Genomic DNA, 22,655 nt, shown 5'->3' with positions numbered 1-22,655 from the left:
GACGTCCTAGGTACCGGTGGGAGGTCCAGGGGCGAGCTCTTCGGGCACACGAAGTCCGGTCGCGGCAGCACGGCAAACCCAGGTGGCGGCATCACACTCCCCCGAGTTACGGCGACTGGCCCCTGCACCGATGTAGTGGGTGTCACAGAGACCGCGTGCTGGGTGTACACCAGGTGAGGAGGTGAAGCGTAGCCGGGTGTTGTAAGGGTCGTGGTGGTGGTCGTGACCGTCGCATGGGTGACCGCCACGGAGCCAGCGAGATGGTAGAGCAGCCCCTGGACACTCGGCACACCCTGCAGTCCCAACGATGCCCACACCTGTCCGAGGTCATCCTTCGCGGCAACCGCACCTGAGGAGGCAAAAGTCGGGTGATTAGGGGGATCCTCTACCCGCTCGCGCGAAGACGAACGGATAGAGGACCCAGAGTACAACTCGACGTCAGGGTATCTAGCGCCCTCCTCCACACTCGACAAGTCAGGAGAGGAGAAGGACCTAGAAACCCCCCCCGAAGGGGAAGGCGCGAGACGTGGAAGTTGAGCGGGCGGCAGGAAAGAAGACGAAGTGTCCGTCACCAAAGGAGTCGCGGGAGAGCTTTCCGACGACTCCTTTGCAGGCCTTCGCTTCTTCCTGCCCTCATACAAAGTCCACTGCGCCTCCGACCAATTATTGCAAACATCACAAGGCTCGGCTCGGGTGCATTCGCGCCCCCGACACCGAGCACACAAAATATGAGGGTCTATCTCCGGGAAAGAGCGGAACTTCCCGCATTTACGCCCTTCGGTACCCGGGCATAGTCTCCGTGGGGTAGCGAGGCGAGGAGATTCCATCATTAATCAATAGCAATTCAATTAATATGAAAAGAGAGAAATGATTGTACTTACAATGAATTCTTTCATACACAAACACAACCATATACTCAAGAAAGCAAACGACGAGAAGCGGGCAGAGAGCGTCGAACACACACGTCCACTCGCTGTGAGGCCGAAAGCAAAAGTGGTTGTTTACCTCCCAGTCGCGCGCGCGCGCCTGTCGGACAAGCAGTTAACTACCGAACCCCTTGTTCGAAAGCTTACGACCTATCCAGCTGCCGCTAGTACCTTCCTATTGTAAAAGGACCGAAGGTTTGTATGCCGTGTCGGAACAAAAAAAAATTTGTCAGCAGATCATCGAGGCAGAACGGCCATAAAGATCCTTCCTCAACGACATGGACGTATGTCTGGTTGGACATGAAGGTCCCTCCAGGAACGCAGTCCCCCGACACTGAATCCTACAGAGAGCACTCTGCAGGATCCCTCCATATTCTTCCAGGATTGGCAGGAGAACGCACTGGCGTCAAAGCCAGTCACCTAAGTGGAAGGATACAGAGGAAAGACTGGGGTCTTTTCCACTATGTGACTGTTATATCTCCTAACACTTGTAATTTCTCTCAAAAACAATGTGCGTTTAAAAATCTCCAAATCCGAAAGCATAGTTTGTAAAGTACTCTTGTACCTCGAAGCAAAAATGGAAGCATGTCTCCATGTAGGCCGCTGCTGTGAAGTGAAGTCATGGCAGACGCCATGTTTATGACGTCACTGAGCATCTCGAATGTGAAGCCAGCACTCAACAAGTGGAAGGCTGTTGTTGTTATTCTCGTAGGCATAGCAACCTGACTCTAAAGGCTGCTGAGTTGCACTATCTGCTTCTCTACAGATGTTGACGCATCCGACCGCCATTCAGTGCGTATCAGGATAAAAGGGACACCCACCACGTGGGACCCTGGATGGCAGCGCAACATCATATAGCACACCAACTGTCCTTCTTGGGTTGGTACTCCTGATAGGCCTAACGCCAACCACACACCTGTATCATCTCTGCCAACGTATCTGGAACAAAAACAAGATGGCGATGCACACCTCTCCCCACAGGGAAAGGAGCACAATTAGTCATAATTACCTCCCAAAGCACAACCTGATACATCCAAGCTTTGGATTTACAGGCAATCCATATGAATATGTGAAAATCCAAAGCACAGGCAACAAATTAACTGTACCTTATGAATTCCTGCACCTATGGCTTACTACACGATGAGTACCTCGATGTCAAAATCGACGAAGAAAATATCTGGGCGTTTATCTGCTTCTTGTGACATCCAGGAAGTCTCAAAGCATGAGAAGGCTTCATGTTCACATGCCCGGGCATTCCAAACAACAAATTCAAAACAACGGGGCAAACTAAACCGGCTTCAACAGGACGGAAGTAAAGCATGTCCTCTCTTAAAGGCGGTAAGAAAATAACTGACAGTGTCACGAGTTAAAGAGGGGTATGTGGGTGGCTCCACATGTCTCGTGACCAAGCACAGATGCCAATAGTCCCTTGCGTACACAATTTTTTTAAACTTTACCGGTTTCCAGCTGGCGCCGAGTATTTATCCTAATGTTAAGACCGAAGGTTTGTTTCGTATATGAACAAACAAATTTTTATGGCGCACAATTGCGATCTTTCCTTCTGCTGGCAGAGCCAGTCGTGATTGTCTCTCTTTCTGTCATTTTGGTGGGAGAGGGACACGGTTTGTACGACTCGGTATAGCTCACTCCTGTCTTTCGCTCCATCCTCACATAAATATGATTCTTTTTCCCTCTCTCAGGATAGAAATCTTCTTTCCTGGGGGGAGAGAGCATGTCATGTGTTTCTTTACAGGCTCTTCAGCTGTCAGCCCTGCTTCTGGCCTGGAAGTCTGGCAGGAGCAGCGTTCGCTCAGAACTTGGGAGCCCCTCTGCTTCGCTTCCCTCTGACAGAGATGCCACTTCACTCATTTTTGAAGAGTCTGTGTATGTGTGTGTAGAGAGATAGAGATAAAAAGTGTAAATCAACTGAAAACTGGTGGAATCCTAACCTTCCAGAAGAGAAATGGCTTCCTCCTTTGAGATTGTGATATTTTCTTCCCGCCATGATGATGGCCTCCTTGACCCTTTGTGTTTCACCAGCAGATGAGAACACTGGACTCTGTCAGGCCCTCCAGTGCTGCTTCCTCCTCCAGATGGCTTAGCTGGTTCTGTAGGGGCATCCCACTGGCTCTCCTTGGAGTAGATATTTAGGTAATATGTCTGACCTGAAATTTAACATTATACTTTGAATTAGTTCTCCAATATATCCAGTACACTAAATTATGTCATTGTACACATCACACTATGAAAAAAAAAAAAAAAAATTTTTGAAATAACTGCATTTTTTTTTTACATAGGATTTAGCTTGCAAATTAGAGCTGGAATGGTCATTTAACTTTCAGACAAGGTTGTTAACAACCTTGTAGTGGGAAGCCCCACCTACCTGTTGGTACCAGTTAGGTGAAGTTGAAGTGGGCTGTTAAAAAAAAGAACTTGAGATTTGTATATTAGGAAAAATACAGTTCATTTTATTTTAAAATTTTATATTTGTTCATACACAAATACAAACCTCCGTTCTTTACGATGGAGACTTACCCATTGGTGGGAGGACTATGGGTACTCTTTGAAACCCTTTTCTGGTCTGCAGAGCAGAGGAGGGTATCCCAAACCTCTAGCCTGAACATATGGCAATGCTGCAACTACTAGACTTTTGGGCATAAAGTACAAGCAGTCCCTGGTTAATGACAGGGGTTCTGTTCCTGGGGATCTGACGCTCACCAAAATTCAAAAGTCTACAGGTGCCACAATTCACCTTCTGGTGCCATGGAGTGGTTAACAATGCCTTAGACAGTGTCATGGCCAGATATTTTGCCATAATGTGTAAACAAATCTTTAATGAAAATGTGGATTTTCATTTGCCTAATCATTTACTATGGTCTGCATGGTGGTTCTACAAATTTTTAATGTCAGATTCGATGAAATTACTGGTAAATCATGCCCTAGTATGAGTCACATTTTTTCAGACTGCTAACATTTCCCCCATCTCCTTTTTTTATCATATCTTCTAGTTAAATAAATAAAAAAAAAAAGAGAATGATAAAAGTATCGTTAGTAACGATATAACATTGCTTAAACACTACAGCCATAAGCAACTGAACGATAAATGCTGTTTTGCTACAACAATCAAACCGAATCTGATATAAAGTTAATAACAATGTTTTGCTTGCCTAAGTAGACAAGGACTTGAATATTTTTTCATTATACCTTTATTTGCTATGGTGAAAATATTGGCAAAAACTATAGTACTGTTAAATTCAAGCTGCAGTTGTAGCTGAAAAAAAAAAAAAAAAAAAAACAAGTTCACACTGCTAATGACTATAAATTATCGTGCATTAGCAACGTAGATGAAACTTGACTGCAAATAATAGTAGAGAAAAAGGTATCTTAATATAAAATACTAGCCATGAAAGAACAAATTTTACTGTTGTTTTCATGCTGATAAAAGATAAATATGTAAATCTCGTATTATTATATAATAGGATGAAAATAGCGAACGGAATCTGTTAATTTTTTACATGAAAAACATGTTCGTGACACCATTTATTAACAAAAAAATATAACAATCTAGTTCACAAGACATATTTAAGTTACATTTAAACTTAAAAACACTTCATATAACGAAAAATATCCTTATCCCACATAAAGCGAGTTTTTAGAGATTAATATACGCTAAACAGATTTGAGTCAAATACGGTGAAATAATCTTACCTCCGCTCTCGGCTGATTTTTCCAAACCAAAGCATGATTGGTTTGTTTGTATTTTATAATATACTATAGTAATATGAGACTACATACAGTATTATTGTAAATAGTGAAGTAAAGTATAACTTTAAAAGAGCCAAGGAAAACATTTAACTTTGTTATGTTTGCATTTCATGAGGGTCTCTCGGAGATTAGGCCTAGCCACTGATAACCAATACCCAGAAAATGGAGCCATCTATTAACAAAAAAATAACTAAATGTATTCACAACAAGATGTATTTAACTCTTAAACGTTGAGCCGCTATTTCCCAAAGTGTCTCTCATATGCCAGCGGCGTTCGGGAGTTAGCGCCAAAGCAGAGAAAAAGTTTTTCTTCAAAAATCACAGCACTCTTGATTAAGAGTTCATTTTTGGCTCCTTCTTTTTGTCATTGCCTGAAGTTCAGAAATGAAAAAAAAATATCATTATCATATATAAATATTGGAATATATGACAGCGCGAAAAAAGTTCATATACGTATAATTGTATACAAATCGCGCTGTGAGCAAAACAGTTAAAGCTAATGAGGTAATTTTTTTTTGTTATATTGTACACTGAATTGCGATGATTTTGGTATATAACAAATTGTAAACGATCAACACAATGAAAATATTATCACAAAATGATGCATGAATCCGTAACGTGCGGACGTAAAAAATAGTTTTATACAAAAATTCACCATAAGTTGAAATATTGTGCTAGAGACTTCCTGTTTGTTGCAAAATGAAGGTAATTGATTGAATATTAATAGACTGTAAGAGTTTTAGCTTACAATTGTGTTTTTCGACCATTTCGGTCGAGTTAAAGTTGACCAAAGGTCAAATTTTTTCTATTTATCATGATTTATATGAAAATACTTCAAAACTAATAAAAGCTACAACCATGAGTTATTTTTTTTTTATTCTACATGAAATTGCACACATTTTCATATATAAAACTTTATGTAACTACTAATATAAAACGGTGCAAACATTACGACAAACTGACAAGAATTTCTGAGATTTTCGGCAAAGTTACTGCGAGCAGACGTAAGGAAAGTGCTTTTCAAAAATTCACCATAAATCAAAATATTGTGCTAGTTTTCCAATTTTTTGCAAAATGAAGGTAAATGATTTAATATTACTAGAATGTAAGAGTTTTAGCTTACAATTGCGTTTTTCGACCATTTCGGTGGAGTCAAATTTGACCGAAGGTTGAAATTTTGGCACTTATAGTGATTTATATGAAAATATTTCAAAACTGATAAAAGCTACAACCATGGGTCGTTTTTTTTTTTGTATTCTACATGAAATTGCACACATTTTCATATATAAAACTTTATTTAACGGATAATATAAAACAGTGCAAGCATTACGACAAACTGACAAAAGAATTTCTGAGATTTTCAGCAGTTACCGCGCGGAAGTAAGGAAAAAGTTTTTTCAAAAATTCACCATAAATTGAAATATTGTGCTAGAGACTTCCAATTTGTTGCAAAATGAAGGTAAATGATTGAATATTACTAGAATGTAAGAGTTTTAGCTTACAATTGCGTTTTTTGACCGTTTTGGTCGAGTCAAAGTTGACCGAAGGTTTAAATTTTGGCACTTATCGTGATTTATATGAAAATGTGTCGCTGATGCTTTTTAGTGCGAGAAGAAAGAAATTCGCACATGCGTGCCTGGGTAACGCTTGTAAACAAAACAACAGCTTGATCCGTGAACTCCCAGCATCCCTCAAGGTGCGTGACTTAAAATTTTTCGTAAACTAGACCTATAACTATTTTTCCGCGAATATTTAAAAAAAAACTTTTTGTAGTCGATGTATCGTAGGTCCAGTCGGCGTTTAAGGGTATACAGTCATATTTCAACTTAAAAACACTTCATATAAAGAAAAATAACCTTGTCCCATATAAATAAATTTTCTAGAAATTAATTTATGCTAAATAGAAGCAAGAAAATCACACTGAATTGTGTTAAATACGGTGGAAATAGTCTTACCTCTGTTCTCAGCTGATTTTTCCAAACCAAAACTTGACTAGTTTGGTTGTATTTTATAATATAACAGTAATATAAGACTACATACAGTATTATTGGAGACACAAAATAAAGGATAACTTTTTGAAAGAGCCAAGGAAAAGATGCATATTCATTATGTTTGCATTTTATGACGCGGTCTCGACACTTAGACTAAACCACCAACAACCAGACACTATAAACCCTACGGAGGGTAAAACCCAGTTATGAATGCATTGAACAAGCAACATAAATCTGAAATACCAGTAACCAGGGGGCTGCCTGTAATGAGTTTACTTTCATTACCTTGGTGAAGGCTGCCTTGAGTTCCAGGATATTCATGAGGAGGGGTTTGTTGTTCTGGTTCCAAACACCTGAAATCAGCAACTCCTACAGGTGCGTGCCCCATCCCTCACTTGATGCATCTGAGAACAGAAGCATCTCCTACTAAGAGGTTCCTGTTGTCTAGCCACCAAGCAAAGTCTTTCCTTACTTCCTCCAAGAGAGGAATTAGAAAGAATGGAGGATCCCTTGCCAGAGACTAAAACTCCTTCATTCTCCACTGCTGGGAGAGAAGGTGAAGCAAACCATTAGGGACCAGCTTCTCCAGACAGGTGACAGAGAATGAATTACCACTGCTGAGCCAGTTGTTCCTACCAAGACAGGAACATTTGCACTGCATCTCTGAATCTGCTGATAAATGTATCCGAGGGGAAGTCTTGCTGGGTGTGAAATTGTTTGTTTGTTTGAACAAACAACAAACAATGTGAAATTGGACTCCCAAGTCATGACAAAAGTCAAGAAGTCGATCTCTGTCCTAATCCTAGAGCAACCGAGATAAGAGAGCTTGCCAGGACTAGCATATCACCTACTATGAAATTCATGGCCTATGTAACATGGATTTTTGGATTTTGCTCCTTATCAAAGCATCGGATGTAGCTGAAAGTTGACATATGTATATTTTACAACTACACACAAATTTTGTCAGCATTATCAATAACCTAAACCCGATAGTTTTAATTTTCATAGAGTAAAAATGATCTAGCCAACGCCATGGCCAATGATTGCGAGCCAAGTCGAAAAACATTCATTACGTAAGCAAGGTAAACATCGTTTTACGAAATGTTGCCCCACCCATCCACCAGACAGAAACCCATTCACCTTATTCCATCGGCTCTGAAACCCATAGTAGTCAAGAATGGCTAACAGGATTTGGAATTCTCCCTGTGGTTGCAAAACTGCATTTGCCTTACGACTTGCAACTTTATACAGTCAAGAGAAAGCCCGTGGCCATACTTACTATAGCCTGAATAGGTAATTATTCAGTTTCTAGTTTAAATCCAATGTTATGGTCTGATTTGTATTTAGCGTAACGTGATTATACTTGTAATGTCATTCAGGATTTTGAACATTTCCATTAACTATTCACTATGCCACCAAGAGAGAGAGAGAAAGAGAGAGATTGTATGTAAACAGTCATTATATAACTATTTTTGTTAAAATGAAATTTTCATTATTAAAATGAAGTTTTATTGTATACTTACCGAACAATTATACAGCCGTGATTTCCACGAGCGGCAGGATACTAAATTCAAATTTAGCGCGTAGGCATCGCCAACACTGGTGGTGATGACGTCAATCTCCCTCCACTCGCGGGAGAACCAGGTACAACTGCCCAGGTGAATCCAATTCTTTCTGCCCGTCCATCCACCTAAGGGGAGGAGGGTGGGTATAATCATAATTGTTCGGTAAGTATACAATAAAACTTCATTTTAATAATGAAAATTTCATTTTTATTGTAAGTGTCTTACCAAACAATTATACAGCTGATTACACTTTATGGGAAGGTGGGATTCAGTGGACCACTATATTTCTAAATGGTTACATTTATTACAATACCATAAAACACTCAAGGTGTCTGTTGTACCTTACCTTGTAAGAGAGCTACAGCAGACTGTTACTGCCTCTGGTCGGTGCTCTTCTTACTATTGTAGAGGAATTGGAATTTGACCAAAGTTAGCCTCTACAGGAGTGGAATCCTTCCGTAGTTCAAGCGAGTCAAGGCTGACTGACGGAGGATAGTAACAACAAAGATTGCCCTTGCCCTGGGCTAAGACCAGAAATTCAATCATACAAAACATTTGTCACCAACACCAGATTTAAAAACATATATACCCAACCATTGTAAAATCTGACCTAACAGACTGGTGAGTATCCCAGGTACTCAGTACCCCCAGCTTCCCTTGAACTCGACAACCTATCAGGTGAAAAGTTAGCATAGAGGTGACGACCCCTGTGCCGTTTCTCCCAACACCATGCCAGAAACCGCCACCGGACCTAAACGTTTACAATTCTCGAAAACCGTTTCTATCTCTTTGAGATAATGACTCGCAAAAACCGAATTCGATCTCCAGAACGTGCTCTGAAGAATTGAAGCTAAAGATAAATTCTTTCTGAATGCTAAAGAAGTTGCCACTGCTCTAACCTCGTGAGCTTTAACTCTCAGAAGGAGGAAAGATTGTTGTTCTCGGACTGCGAGTGAGCTTCCCTGATAAGCTCTCTAATAAAGAACGATATAGAATTCTTAGAGAGAGGACGAGAGGGATTTTGAACCGAGGTCAGAGCTTAGAAGATTGTCCTCTAATACCCTTAGTGGCAAACAGATACTGCTTATAGCCCTGACTGGACATAAGAGCCTTTCTTCCTCCTCATGTCCAACCAAATCAGATAAGTTCCTTACCACAAAACTCCTCGGCCAAGATTAGAAGGATTCTCATTTTTGGCTAGAAAGGTCAAAGATACCGAAAATACAGCATTGCCTTGAGAGAAACAGACTCTTTTGTCTATAGCGTGCAATTCGCTGACACACTTAGCAGAAGCTAGTGCAATAAGAAAAAGTGCCTTCTTAGTCAAGTTCCTGAGTGAAGCCGACTTCAAAGGCTCAAAACGTGGCCCATGAGGAACTTAAGCACCACATCTAAGTTCCAAGCCACTGTATCCTGCGGGAGCTTAGTGGTTTCGAAAGACCTAATGAGGTCCGACAGATCTGAATTGGAGGAAATATCCAAACCTCGATGTCGAAAAACCGAAGAGAGCATGGCTCTATATCCTCTGATCGTCGAGGGAGCCAGTTTCTTAGAGTTCCTAAGAAATAGAAGAAAATCTGCTATTTCTGTTAGAGGTCGCAGAAGTAGAGACTTTAGCACTTCTACACCACTCTCTGAAGATTCTCCACTTCCCTTGATAGAGTTTGTTAGAAGACTCTCTCCTACAACGAGCGATAGCTTCTGCAGCTCTTCTTGAAAACCCTTTCGCCCTGACAAGATTCCGGACAGTCTGAACCCTGTCAGAGCTAGAGCGGACAAGTTTTGGTGGAACCTCTTGAAGTGAGTTGTTTGAGAAGCCACTTCTCTGGAGGAAGAAGTCTGGGGAAGTCTACTAACAACTGGAGAAGGTCCGGGAACCACTCTTTCCTGGGCCAAAAGGGAGCGATTAACGTTAGTGTTACATTGCTGTGCGACATGAACTTGTTCAGCACCTCTCTTATTAGACCGAATGGAGGGAATGCATAAGCTTCCAGACCCGACCAATCCAACAGCATTGCGTCCACCGACCAAGCTAGAGGATCTGGAACTGGAGAACAAAAGAGAGGAAGACGGTTGTTCCTTGATGTCGCGAACAGGTCTATTGACGGTCGTCCCCAAGGCGCCAAAGTTTCTGACAAATCTTGTTGTCCAAAGTCCACTCCAGAGGTAACACTTGCTGTTGACGACTTAACTCGTCCGCCAGGACGTTCATCTTTCCCGGAACAAATCTCGGGACTAGCTGAACCTTCGCTTCGTTTGACCACAGGAGGAGATCCTTGGCTACTTCGTATAGAGAGAAAGACTGAGTCCCCCCCTGTTTCCGCACGTACGAGAGAGCCGTGGAGTTGTCGGAATGCACTGCCACTACCCGACCTTCTACTAAGCTCCGAAACTGTCTAAGCCCCAGGAAAATTGCTAAAAGTTCCTTTACATTTATGGGGAACTTCTTCTCCTTCTCCGACCAAGCTCCTGAAGTCCGTTGATTTCCCAGCAGGGCTCCCCAACCTGTGTCCGATGCGTCGGAAAAGAACTGTAGGTTCGGGAGGATGGGTCGTAAATCTAACCCTTCTTCCAACCTTGCTCGAGAGAGCCACCACCTTAGGTCCTCTTTTATTTGATCTGTGACAGGAAAGGTAATCGAGTCTGGTTGTGTCTTCCTGCACCAAGAGGCTCTCAGGAAAAACTGCAGAGGTCTCATGTGCAGTCTTCCCAACGTCACCAAATTTCTCCACTGACGTCAATTTGCCCAGGAGCCTCATCCACTGATTGGCAGAACTTACCTTTTTGTCCAAGAACTCCTGAACTGTCTCCAGACAGCCTTGAACCCTCTTCGGGGACAGAAAAGCCCGAAAAACTTGAGCATCCAGAATCATCCCCAAATAAAGGATGCTCTGAGATGGAACCAACTGTGACTTCTGTTTGTTGACCAGAATTCCTAACTTTCTGGCAAGATCCAGAGTTGTTCCAAGGTCATTCATGCACCGACTCTCTGATTCCGACCGGAGAAGCCAATCGTCCAGATAGAGGGAGATTCTTACTCCTAATATGTGCAGCCAGCTTCCTATCGGGGATAGAACCCTGGTGAAAACTTGAGGAGCGGTCGCTAGTCCAAAGCAAAGCGCCCGAAACTGAAACACCTTGCCTTTCGAACATGAACCTCAGGTACTTCCGAGATTCGCGAAATGTATCGGAATGTGAAAATAAGCGTCTTGCATGTCCAGAGAGACCATCCAATCCCCCTGTCTGATGGACTCCAGAACCGACCGAGTGGTCTCCATATGAAATTTTGTTTTCTGGACATGCAAGTTCAGGGCGCTCACATCCAAAACCGGCCTCCAGCCCCCTGATGACTTGGGAACTACAAAAAGGCGATTGTAAAAGCCTGGAGGAAAATTCCCTTCTATCTGTTCTATTGCTTCTTTGAGAACAAGCGCTTCCACTTCTGCGGCTAGCGCCAGAAATTTGGCTGAGCCCGGAGAGTATGCCTGGAATGGAATTGGCACAGGTGAGAGCGAGGGAGGTGAAACGAGAGGAATACGATAGCCGAACTTGAGTACTGCACTACCCCAGGGTTCTTTGCTTCCTCTGTTTTCCCATTCCTCCCAAAACAGAGCCAGCCTGGCTCCCACTGGTGCATGAAGAACCGAGCTTTCATTTGGAAGGTTTGTTAACCTTGGCCGAGGCCTTAGACTGAGGTCGCAAAATTCGACTTCGGCCGAAAGAAGCGCTTGGGTTGGGTTTCTCCCTCGAAAAGGCGCTTGGGCCAGAGGAGAAACCGAAGGAACAGTCTCCAAAGGAGCTTTAGGTCTCTTAGTAGACTGTGCCAGTAAATCCTAAGTAGATTTCTTATCTAGCGCAGACGAAATTGACAACACTACATCGTCTGGAAAGAGGTTATCTTTCACAAAGGAGCAAACAAGAGAGCAGCCTTTCTTTGTTGGGAAGTAACCCTTTTTAGAAGCAAAGGAGCACCAAAGTTGCCTTTTCTTAAGGGTACCAAAGGCGATGAGCGAAGCTAACTCATCACATCCATCCCTAATGGATTTGTCCCGCACAGGGCAGAACACCAATCCAATCCTCTGCTAACTCCTGAGAAAGAGAAGGACAGTCTTCGATCTTGGCCGCTAAAGCGCCAATAGTCCAATCAAGGAAGCTAAAGACTTCCAAAAGTTTAAATTGATTCTTTACAACGTGGTCCAACTCAGGCGCTGTAAAGAAAACTTTCGCTGCGGCGAAAGCAGATCATTCTAGAGGAGTCGATTAAACCTGGAGAAGGTATTCCCATGGTAGGAGGCAGAAACTCCCAGAGAAGGAGCTTCCCCAGTTACATAAAACCTATACCTCTTACGAAGCAACTTAGAGGGAGGTAAGCAAAAACAGCCTTCCCTAAGTCTCTTTTTCTTAGACATCCATTTCTCCGCGTCTCTTTCAACGAATGTCTAACCGCTTTAGATAGAACAAGTTTTGGGAGGAGAGGGTCTGAAGTTTTCCTCCTCATCAAAAAAGTCGAAGTTGGGGAGCGCGGAGCCGCTTTCTCAAAATAATCTGGATAAGATACCAGAAGAAATCTAAGGAGACGTGAATAACACGAGAGGTGATGTGAATCCTCCTCCTCTACTTCTTCTTCATTCTCCGATACCGCCGAAGAAGTAGACGGAACTACAACCGGATCTGAAGGTTTCGAACCACCCTTGGACTCATTTATCCAGTTGGTTAACATCTCTAACTGCTTGCGCAAAGGCGCCAGAGACGAATCAAAAACAGTTAACGTAGGCTTGGAAGAGCCTAAATGTTCAGCAGGAGGCGGAAAAACTACTTGCGCCTCGCTCGGAGCCGCCGAAATTCGAGGCGAAACAGGCGCATCAGGCGTAACAGACGAGAAAGAAGAAACACCCTTAGAACTGCTAGCTACAGCGCTAAAACCACAATCTCTACTAGTAGATGGAGCCGAAAAAGGCACAGATTGAGGCGACGAATGAGCCGCTAACGCCCGAGGCACAACCCTACTCTCAGGCTCCTTATACCGCTTGACTGGAGGAGGCGAAGAATCAGCGCCTGAACGCCTCTTTAAGGGACGCGAAACGGGCGAATCTCGCCAAGAGCGCCGCGCGACCGGAGACGAATCGCTTGAATCATTCGAAAGGCGTCTGACCGCAACACCTTTCCAACGCTTAACCGAGCCCTGTTGAGGCGCAACAGGCTCAACAAAAGAGGCGCCTGTCTCTGGGCAAATCCCGATCGACTCCCTTGGACTTCCGGTATGTCTTCTCCCCGGTGCGGGGGAGCTGGACAGTGACCTTTGTCTAGGAGACGTGTCAGGACAGACAGACGCACCCTCAACTACACTCTTACCTGAAGCCGCTTTCTCCAAAAACGTCTTAACTGAATTACCAAGTTGCAAAACCGTATTCGCTAGTACCGAAAATTTCTGATCTAACCTCGATTCCAGACTGGCAATGGTGTCGGAAGAAACTACACGGGAAGCCGGAGAAGTGGGATTAGTAGGAGGAATAGGAGGTGTAGTTAAAGGAGACATAACAATTTGAGGAGAAACAGAAGGAACAGATGCATCGCAAGACGAAGCAGAGCTAAGTCTACTTTCCCTAAGCGCTGCTTTTCTAATTTTGTCTTTAGCTAATTTCTCCGAGTATGAACTAAAAAACTTCCATTGAGAATCAGTCCAATCACTACACTCGTTACATGTTCGATCTGCTGAACAAACCTGTCCCCTACACTTAACACATTTAGTGTGAGAATCATACTCTCACTTGGATAATCTAGTTTTACATCCTGAGATGCAAAACCTAACTCCCGACGGACTAGAATCCAACATGGCAACGCCTAAATAATAAGCAAAATAACAACAACACCAAAAAAAGAGTACTTCACCAATTCCGAAGATCAAATCCACAAGAAAAAAGCGAAGCAAAGTCATCCAACCGCACCGACCACCGATGTTCACCGGACGCCGGCAGGAAAAGAAATTGGATTCACCTGGGTAGTTGTACCTGGTTCTCCCGCGAGTGGAGGGAGATGACGTCATCACCACCAGTGTTGGCGACGCCTACGCGCTAAATTTGAATTTAGTATCCTGCCGCTCGTGGAAATCACGGCTGTATAATTGTTCGGTAAGACACTACAATAAAAATAAGATTTTTATCCAAAGTAAATACAAGCATATATGTGCTAAAATCTCCAGCAGACCAACGGATCATCCGCTATTAATTCTTTTTCTTCTTCTTTACTCTGTACGACCATGTTGGATATAAAGACTTTATGAATGGCGGAATGATACATAAATGTGGGTGGGGTATCTGTGCTAGCGTATTAATACTACTGTAGCACTAGTGCCGCAAAATTAGTAATAGCAGCAATATACATGAATTAAACATTTAGGCCAACTGCTGGGATCCGTGAGGATCATTTAGCACTTCTTACAACTACTCGAGAAATGAGTTTTTATAGCCAGAAGTTAGATTTTCCAATACAACAATGTCCATGATAGCCTTCATTGTTATCCTGAATTATAACGAGGCCAAAGTAGGTGGAGCCTCATGAAGTCATCATTCTGATGATAATTATTGGTGAAGGTTTGAAGCCAAAATATGGTATCGTCTATTTTTTTTTTTTTTAGTAAATAGGTAGATAGCCGATAAATAAAAATCGCTTGACATTGGATACAGCAGTTATCAAATCTACTATGACTTTGAAAATTACCAACTATTCCCTACATCTTGTCAATCTGATTGTGACCTATAAAGTAGACTGTAATATCTTTGGAAACTTATTTTGGGAGTTAGACTAATAATCGAAGTGTTTTTGTATTTATTAACATATTTTGTTGGTTTGTTCATTATGACAATTATCAGTGGAGAGGATTCAGAGTTCATAAAGGTACTGGTTTGCTTGTATTTAAATTTTTTGTCATTGTTGCTAGAGGTATAGCCTTTGTTACATATAGCCAATCATCCATCGAGAAAGAGGGAAGAAATGCTGTCATAAGTTACGTAACGAGTGTGTTCGAAACCTTATCTCTGAGTAAGTTGGCCTGTCTTAAAAAATAAGTCACTTTTACATTATAAGTACCAAATTTATTCAACCTACGTAATGCAGAATACAGTCAAAATTTATGTGTAGATATAATGTGTATTCTGAATAAGCGTTATATCTATGAAATGCATAGATAAAAAGTTATTGCCAAAAAACCGTGTTACAGAAGCCCTGAATCTCATAGTAGGTACCTCAAAAGAAACTGCTGGAGAGGAACCAGACTAGTCTCCCCCAGCAGCTCCCTATTGATGAAGCAGCAGGAGTCAGCAAAGGGGAAACCACTTCCTTGGGAGTGGTAACAGCAGGGCAGGTGGGAGTTTAGTGTCACCGGTGGAATATTGCACTCCCATGACATTGAAGAAGCCTTCTTCTCTTGCTTCTTCCCAGCAAACTTTACCCACTGTTCAGAAGGACAGATCCAGCAATATGAAAAAGGGCTAGTTTGGTTATGAGGCATTAGAGAAAGGTTATAAGGGTCAACCTCAATAGTTCATCCCTGGGCAGTGGCCTTGAGTTACAGGTCTCCTCTCCACTGGCAGTTGTAAATTAGGGCTGTGCATTATGAAAACATATAATACAGCAAACATTCCAAACAACAACAAAGAAAGCAAGCAAATGACAGTCAGAGCTCCCCCCCCTCCCGTCAGTCAGTAGTTAACAATCTTGTTTGAAAGTTAAACTGCCATTCCAGCCCATGTTTGCAAGCTAAATCCCTGTGTAAAGACCAAAGGTTTGTATTTGTTTAGGAACAACGTCAGGTTAGCAGCAAGGTCTTCCTTCCATCCAGTGTACAGCAGTGGAAGACTCCCTCCTAGTGTAACAAAACCTCAAATGAGTTACCTTGGGAGTCAAAACAGCAAGTGAAAGAAAGGTGTAGAAGACACCCTTCGGTGTCACCAACAGAGTACTACGCTCTGATGATACAAGCAAGGTCACCAACAGAGTACGTACTACACTCTGACAATACAAGCAAGGTCGTCTTGGCCACTCTTGGCACTATGAACTTGAATCCTCCCTACTGCAGAAATGTTTTCTGAAATAAGTAAACTGTGTACTATGCGTGTCAGCTTTGATACTTGAAGGGAACTGCTTACAGGGTTTATCAACCTGCCTGATGCTGAGGGTTCCTTAGCAAAAAGAGAATGGCTTATTTGATTCTTGGGTATGAACCATTTCAAATTAACCACAACAAATCTATTACACAGAGAAAACCCCGAAAATACAAAATAAACCACAGAGCATGAACTAAGTAACATCAAGGGTAAGTGCAGGAGCTGAAGAAAAAGATGTCTGCATCTGATAACAGCTGAAAGCAAAGTGGAATGCAGGCCAACAGGTGGACAGGGTTTCCCCCTACCCGTCAACTGTTAAAAGAGTCAGTTACTAATGACCATTCCATCTCATATTCACAAGCTTATCCTGATGTTAAGAACAAAGGTTTGTATTGTGTAGAATTAAGGTAAATTTTTATCTAATTTTAGTATAACTTGTTGGGGGCAAACGGTCGAGAGGGAGGCAAAGAATTGGATGGTGGGACAGAGTAAGGGACGAATAAGATAAAGGTTTTGCAGAAGATTCTTTCAACAGAAATATCAGTAAAAGTACATTAAGGAAACTGACCCGTCTAAACTCAGGGTCGATCTGGTCATACGATGAGAACTGAGTGGGAGGAGACTCCAAAAAAATTACTGCAAACTCACGTTACTGTCCAGTCTGAACAAAGTAGTCAGTCTCAAGTTGGCAGCCACACAGTTCAGACGTGGCAGAGAGAATATCTGATAATGAACCATATATGCTCAGACTGTGCTGTTGCAGCCAATATAACAATAAAAAAAAGCCACAAAAAAGAATATTGGGTCAATGATTGGTTGTTGAAGAAAGAAAATCTTGGTTGTTGAAGAAAGAAAATCTCACATTTATTGCTTTTAAAGGATATACAGGTAGCTCCCAGGGATTGTTATGGTTACGAACGGATAAACGAGGTAACATTAAATTTTCTAGAAAGATTGTAACGGTCATGCAAAAGGACACATGCATAACAAAATCCACAACACCCTATGAAAGGCCAAGTGCCACATTACGCTTCATAGAAACTGATTGCTCTCACCAAGATGTAAAATTTGCCATATCGCCCAAAGACCTTGGAAGAGTCATGCTGGAGACATGTTAAGCTATTTGGATAACACTCCGCAAAGACTACATAATAAAGATAAATAAAATTCATGTTTACTTCGTTGTATCTTTGATAAAAAATAAACTAGATTTTAGAAACTCAAAATAATTAACCCTTCTACTACAAATATAAAAAACAAATTTGTAGTGTATAAAATTAGTGTAGGAAATTACAAAAGTGAAAAGGTAATAAATCTTTGTGTAACAAGTCATTACACTGCACTATTTTGCAATCAACACCAAGTACCTACAAGAAAATTATAAGGGCATGAGGGAGGTTTCACTACCTCCCATTATGATTTTACTATTACATTGTCTCCAGTTCTCCTTTAAATCTTATATCATTTAGGAGCTTTTTAGCATACATCCTTATTTTGTTTATTTTCTTATTTTCTTTTACTTTGAAATATAACTGATTAAACGTCCTGAGCAAGGCACCAATTGTTTGTTTGTTTTAAGAGATTACTTTACATATTGTATAATATACATTACTATTAAACATTATATATATATATATAATATATATATATATATATATATATATATATATATATATATATATATATATATATATATATAATTTGGTACTTTGAAACCGTGTCGTTACTCCAAGATCTAGAAACGCTACAGCCTTCAATATCCAACATCACTGTGGTGAATGAAAGTTTTAAGTAATTTAATTTTGTTTACACTCCGTAAGGTAAATTGCAATTATATAAAATTTTACAAAATTCAGTATGTAAAGAAATAAGAAAATATGTAAATATATCAGGTCTCTACTCTCCTAAATTCTTTCCTATATGAAGGTCTTATATTTATTATTTATCTTCTTGTTCACTATTTCTTTTGTCGCATCAGGACACTTTTTCTTTAATTTCTCAAATATCGATTGATAAGCTACATTTTTTTTGTGTTTGTCAGAATATTCTTTATTTTTTATATTCCACAGACATTGCTATGACTTATAAATCTCGAAAAACCCCGTCAAGAACTCTTTATCTATCGAAAGTCTGACACGTTGAACGACGTCCTCTTCTGTGCTGTTTCTTGGTAAATGAACCTCCTAGTTCATCAAGCCCCATCGAAGACACCACTCATGGTCAAACTATCAGTTCTGAACGACTTAATCTGAAAAACCAATACTGTATGACTGTCGTGTTGGACCATGAGTTGCTCATTCAAACTTCAACTGTCAGGTTTGTCGATCCGGCTTGAATGCCGGGCTTGATCAGATCCGACTTGACTAAAAAACACCTCAATCACACTCAAACTGGCTTAAACCCCGCCCATTTCGATCGGGCATGACAAATCCCATCTGACGTGAGTGGCCGGCCTTAGCTTGGGGATGAAGTAGAGGAAGGGATGCATGACCCTTAATGGAGATGATATAGCGACCACTGCCATGAAAATAATTCAAGATGTAGTTCAGCCCATGTTGGAATATAGAAGTTTGGTCAAAAGGCCAAGCACTGGGCCCCATAAAGGTCATCTAGCACTGAAAGGGAAATTGAGAGTAAAAAAGTTAGAAAGGGGTAACAGGGAAAACCTCACAGTTGCACTATGAAACAAATTGTTAAGAGAGGGCGGAGAAAAGTAAGAGGAAGAGAATATAAATGGAGCTACAGTAAAAGGCATGAGAGGTTGCAGCTAGGGTCTGAAAGGGCACGGCAAAGAACCTAAGTAATGTCCACTACTACGGGGATCAGCGTACATCTGTGATGTTTCCAAAACAACTGCCCTGTCCTGGCCTATGCGTATTCTACACAGGAAAGTTATGAGCAAAATAGAAATACCTATCTGTTTCAATGGAATGGGATATAAATATAGGACAATGGCCAAGTGCAGGGACTTATGAGGGCATTCAATGCTGAAATGGAAATTGACAATAATAATGCTGTACAGATGTCACAGGAAAACCTTTCAGTTGCACTACCTATAAAACAAGGCAGAGACTATTTGCACCCGCCGGTCCTGCCGTTAGACGACATCGCTATTCGCAACACCTGCCCGGTGCTGTTAATAGCATCCTGTACACTATTTGCAGTGGTGGGGCGGTGCGTATAGAATGCTGTTCTCTATTCACATCTCCTGGCACTGCATATAGCCAGGTGTGTCTATTCACACCTCCTGGAGCTGCCTATACGTAGTCTAATGTTACTACAAGCACCTCCCTTTCCTGAGATCCCGCCAATGTTGTAGAGTCATATCCGAATCATTAACCTTCACGTATATAAAAGTGAAATTTCTCGTTTTCTTTCATTTCCTTGTTATTCTTTGGATTTCCATTATCTTCATTATCTTCACCTGATCTTCACATGAATGCTTATTTTTAATAGGAATCGTAGCTAAAATGTAATACTTAATTTCCATTTATCCTGTCATTACATCTGGGTTGTTTGTTTGGTGTTTTTAAGTTGCATGGAAACAGTGGATATTCAGCAACAGGACCAACGGCCTTACATGACTTTTTTTTTTTTTTTTTTTCATGTTGCATGGAACCAGTGGTTTACGTGACTTCTGAACTGTGTCAAAATTGAACTTCTATCACATGTGGTGCGTAAGGGAAAGTAGGGGAAGACGATCTTAGTGGCGTGGCAACATTGTTGAGCTCTAATGCCGGAAGTGCATATAGCTTCGTTAGCCTATTCTCACAACTGAAGTTTCAATAGAAAATAGGCAGAGCATATAGTAGTCTCGTTTGTCTATGAGCACATCCCAGCGGGAGGCGTGTATAGTCTCGTTTGCCTATTCTTACCGCCGAAGTTTCAACAGAAAATGAGAGGTGCATAGCTATAGTGTTGTTTGTTTAGGTGCACCTCCTGGAGTTGCGTGCAGACACTTCAATAAAACAATAGTTAGGAGGGTGTATAGAAAGATGAAAGAGTATTATGGTACAATAAGAGAAATAAAAGGGGTTGCAAAGAGTGGCATTACAGAACCTAAAGGAATGCCTACAATGCAATGCGTGACGGAACAACCCCCTACTGGAAACAATCTGCTTACAAAATTCAGTAGTCTCGCAAACTGTACAAGAGACATCTCGAACTAGGGTAGCCTATACCCTTTGATGTCACTATTGTTTTAGGCAGCCAGACACTTGGGTAAAACACCGAATGGCAGGCCTCTACCGTAGCACGACCACCTTCCCATAAAAGTATCTTGACACGTCCTGTAAGCCGAGATAGACGTTAGTCAAGAGCCAGCGTCCGTCGAAGCAACCCTTCGAGACCTCAACTTTCCTCTCGAAGTCAGTTTTTTCTCCAAAGTCACAAATCAAGGCCATAATGTCCTATTTCTGGGAAGATGGTCACGCTATGGTAGAGGCCGGCGATTCGGTATTTAACCCTAAGCCTTAAAACTTACTTCAAGGGGAAAGTAGACGTCTCGAGATGTTGCTTCGATGGACGCTGGCTCTTGAATAAATGCCTTTTGTTTGTATGGTGCTTTTACGTTGCATGGAACAAGTGGTTATTCAGCAACAGGACCAACAGCTTTACGTGACTTCCGAACCACATCGAGAGTGAACTTCTATCACCAGAAATACGCATCTCTCACTCCTCAATGGAATCGAACCCGCGACCACCGAGGTGGAACGTTAATAGCTACCATACCAACCACGCCGCTGAGGCGCTTTTGAATAATGTCTATTCTAGGTTACAGGAGGTGTTAAAAGTACTTTTTCAAGAAGGTGATCGCCCTAGAGTAGAGGCCGGCCATTCAGTACTATAGCCTACCTACCCTTACACTAGCTAGTATAGGCAGTAGGCTACCCACCTATAGCCTAAGGCCCAAACACCACCCACCATCAGCTTCGGCCTGGATTCCAGCCAGGCACTCGGGTGGTTGCTGGAAAGAAATCCTCCAATGGAATGGAAGACGTGATTTTGGCATAAAGTCAAGCACTGGGACCCATAGAGTCCTTCAGGGCTATGGTGATAATGAATAGAAATGGAAATATAAATGAGTTCAATGGGAATGATATAGGTAAATAATGAGTTTAAAACAGATACTCTGATGATCAATGTTTAAAACGGTAAAATCGAAATGAAATGTTTAATGGAATTAAAAGTTACCATTTATGATATCCTAAAAAATTAAAGATAAAAATGTAAGATTAATAATTCTATCTATATAAAATTACTAGACATTTTTCCCTCAAAGGTTTGATTCCAAAGGTCATTTAGACGCCACCACAACTCAAGTGTGGTTGCAACCACAAGGGAAGATGCAAAGCCAAATTCACTAAAAAAAGACAAAAAATATGAAGCGTAATAACTAGTAACTTCTTAGGTACGTATTCTTTGATCAACAAGATTGAAAATGGAGCTGGCATTTCACGACAGAACTCGGTCTGGGCATTAGGTACCTACTAATGGATTAAGGGTCGGCTACGACACGCATTAGGTACCACTACTATTCTCCCATAATAAAAAGAATAAAAAAAAAAACTACTATTCTCCCAGGCCAGCTATTCCCCACGGGCCTAAGACACATAGTAGTAGTAGTAGTACCTATAGATACTAATATACTACTAGGTAGGTAGAAGGCCACAGGGCCGTATTATGACTCAAGACATGCACCACAACGGGCATTTTCGCATACCGGTAGACCGGCTGACGCGTTTTTCCCATCCCGATGGTAATTCAGTATCACTCATGACTGGCTTTCGAAGTAGCTATAGAGAACTTCCTGGCAGAGTTTCACCCGGAACGGCTGCGACCTTTCGATTTCGAAGAAGAACCAGATCAAAGGAGAGATCTCACTCTGTGCGGTGGTCTGTCACGCGCTACCATGCCTGCCCAGGCGCCGCCGCGCTAGAATTGTTTCTCTTTAAAGAGACCAGAATCTACATTTTTATGCTACGAAAAATCAATTAGACACTTGTATTGGCTAGTATTATGTTTACATAAATTTATAATATCTACATAATGTCAACAATCTTTTTTCATACACACAAATGACTGTTTTTGTATTGTACAAGACAATGTAATATACCCGATTTTCTGAATATACTATAATTAGTAATCTTGTGCCTTCCATAAAATTCACAATAGAATACGAAGAAAATAATTGTATACCATTCCTAGATGTCTTAGTTATCAGAAATAATACTCATTTTTTTGTTTTACAGTATCAGGAAAGCAACAAATAATTTTTCATATATATATATATATATATATATATAT

The 22,655-nt window shown here is 41.4% G+C and overlaps 1 protein-coding gene across 1 annotated transcript in view; it reads right to left on the bottom strand.

Moving 5' to 3' along the window:
* LOC135212922 (putative peptidyl-prolyl cis-trans isomerase dodo) overlaps nucleotides 1-22,238 on the bottom strand; it is a 50,043-nt gene extending 27,805 nt beyond the window's left edge. The window contains exons 1-2 of the mRNA XM_064246663.1: nucleotides 22,072-22,238; nucleotides 2,876-3,091 (exon numbers count right to left, since the gene is read on the bottom strand). Coding sequence (XP_064102733.1) covers nucleotides 2,876-3,091; nucleotides 22,072-22,126 — 271 coding nt within the window. The 5' untranslated portion in view covers nucleotides 22,127-22,238. The remainder of the gene's footprint in view (nucleotides 1-2,875; nucleotides 3,092-22,071) is intronic.
* Nucleotides 22,239-22,655: the final 417 nt, after the last annotated feature.

Source organism: Macrobrachium nipponense, chromosome 42, assembly GCF_015104395.2.
Source record: "Macrobrachium nipponense isolate FS-2020 chromosome 42, ASM1510439v2, whole genome shotgun sequence".
Classification (NCBI taxonomy): domain Eukaryota; kingdom Metazoa; phylum Arthropoda; class Malacostraca; order Decapoda; family Palaemonidae; genus Macrobrachium; species Macrobrachium nipponense.
Note: the sequence above shows the minus strand (reverse complement) of the source record. Positions and strands in the feature narration are given on the sequence as shown.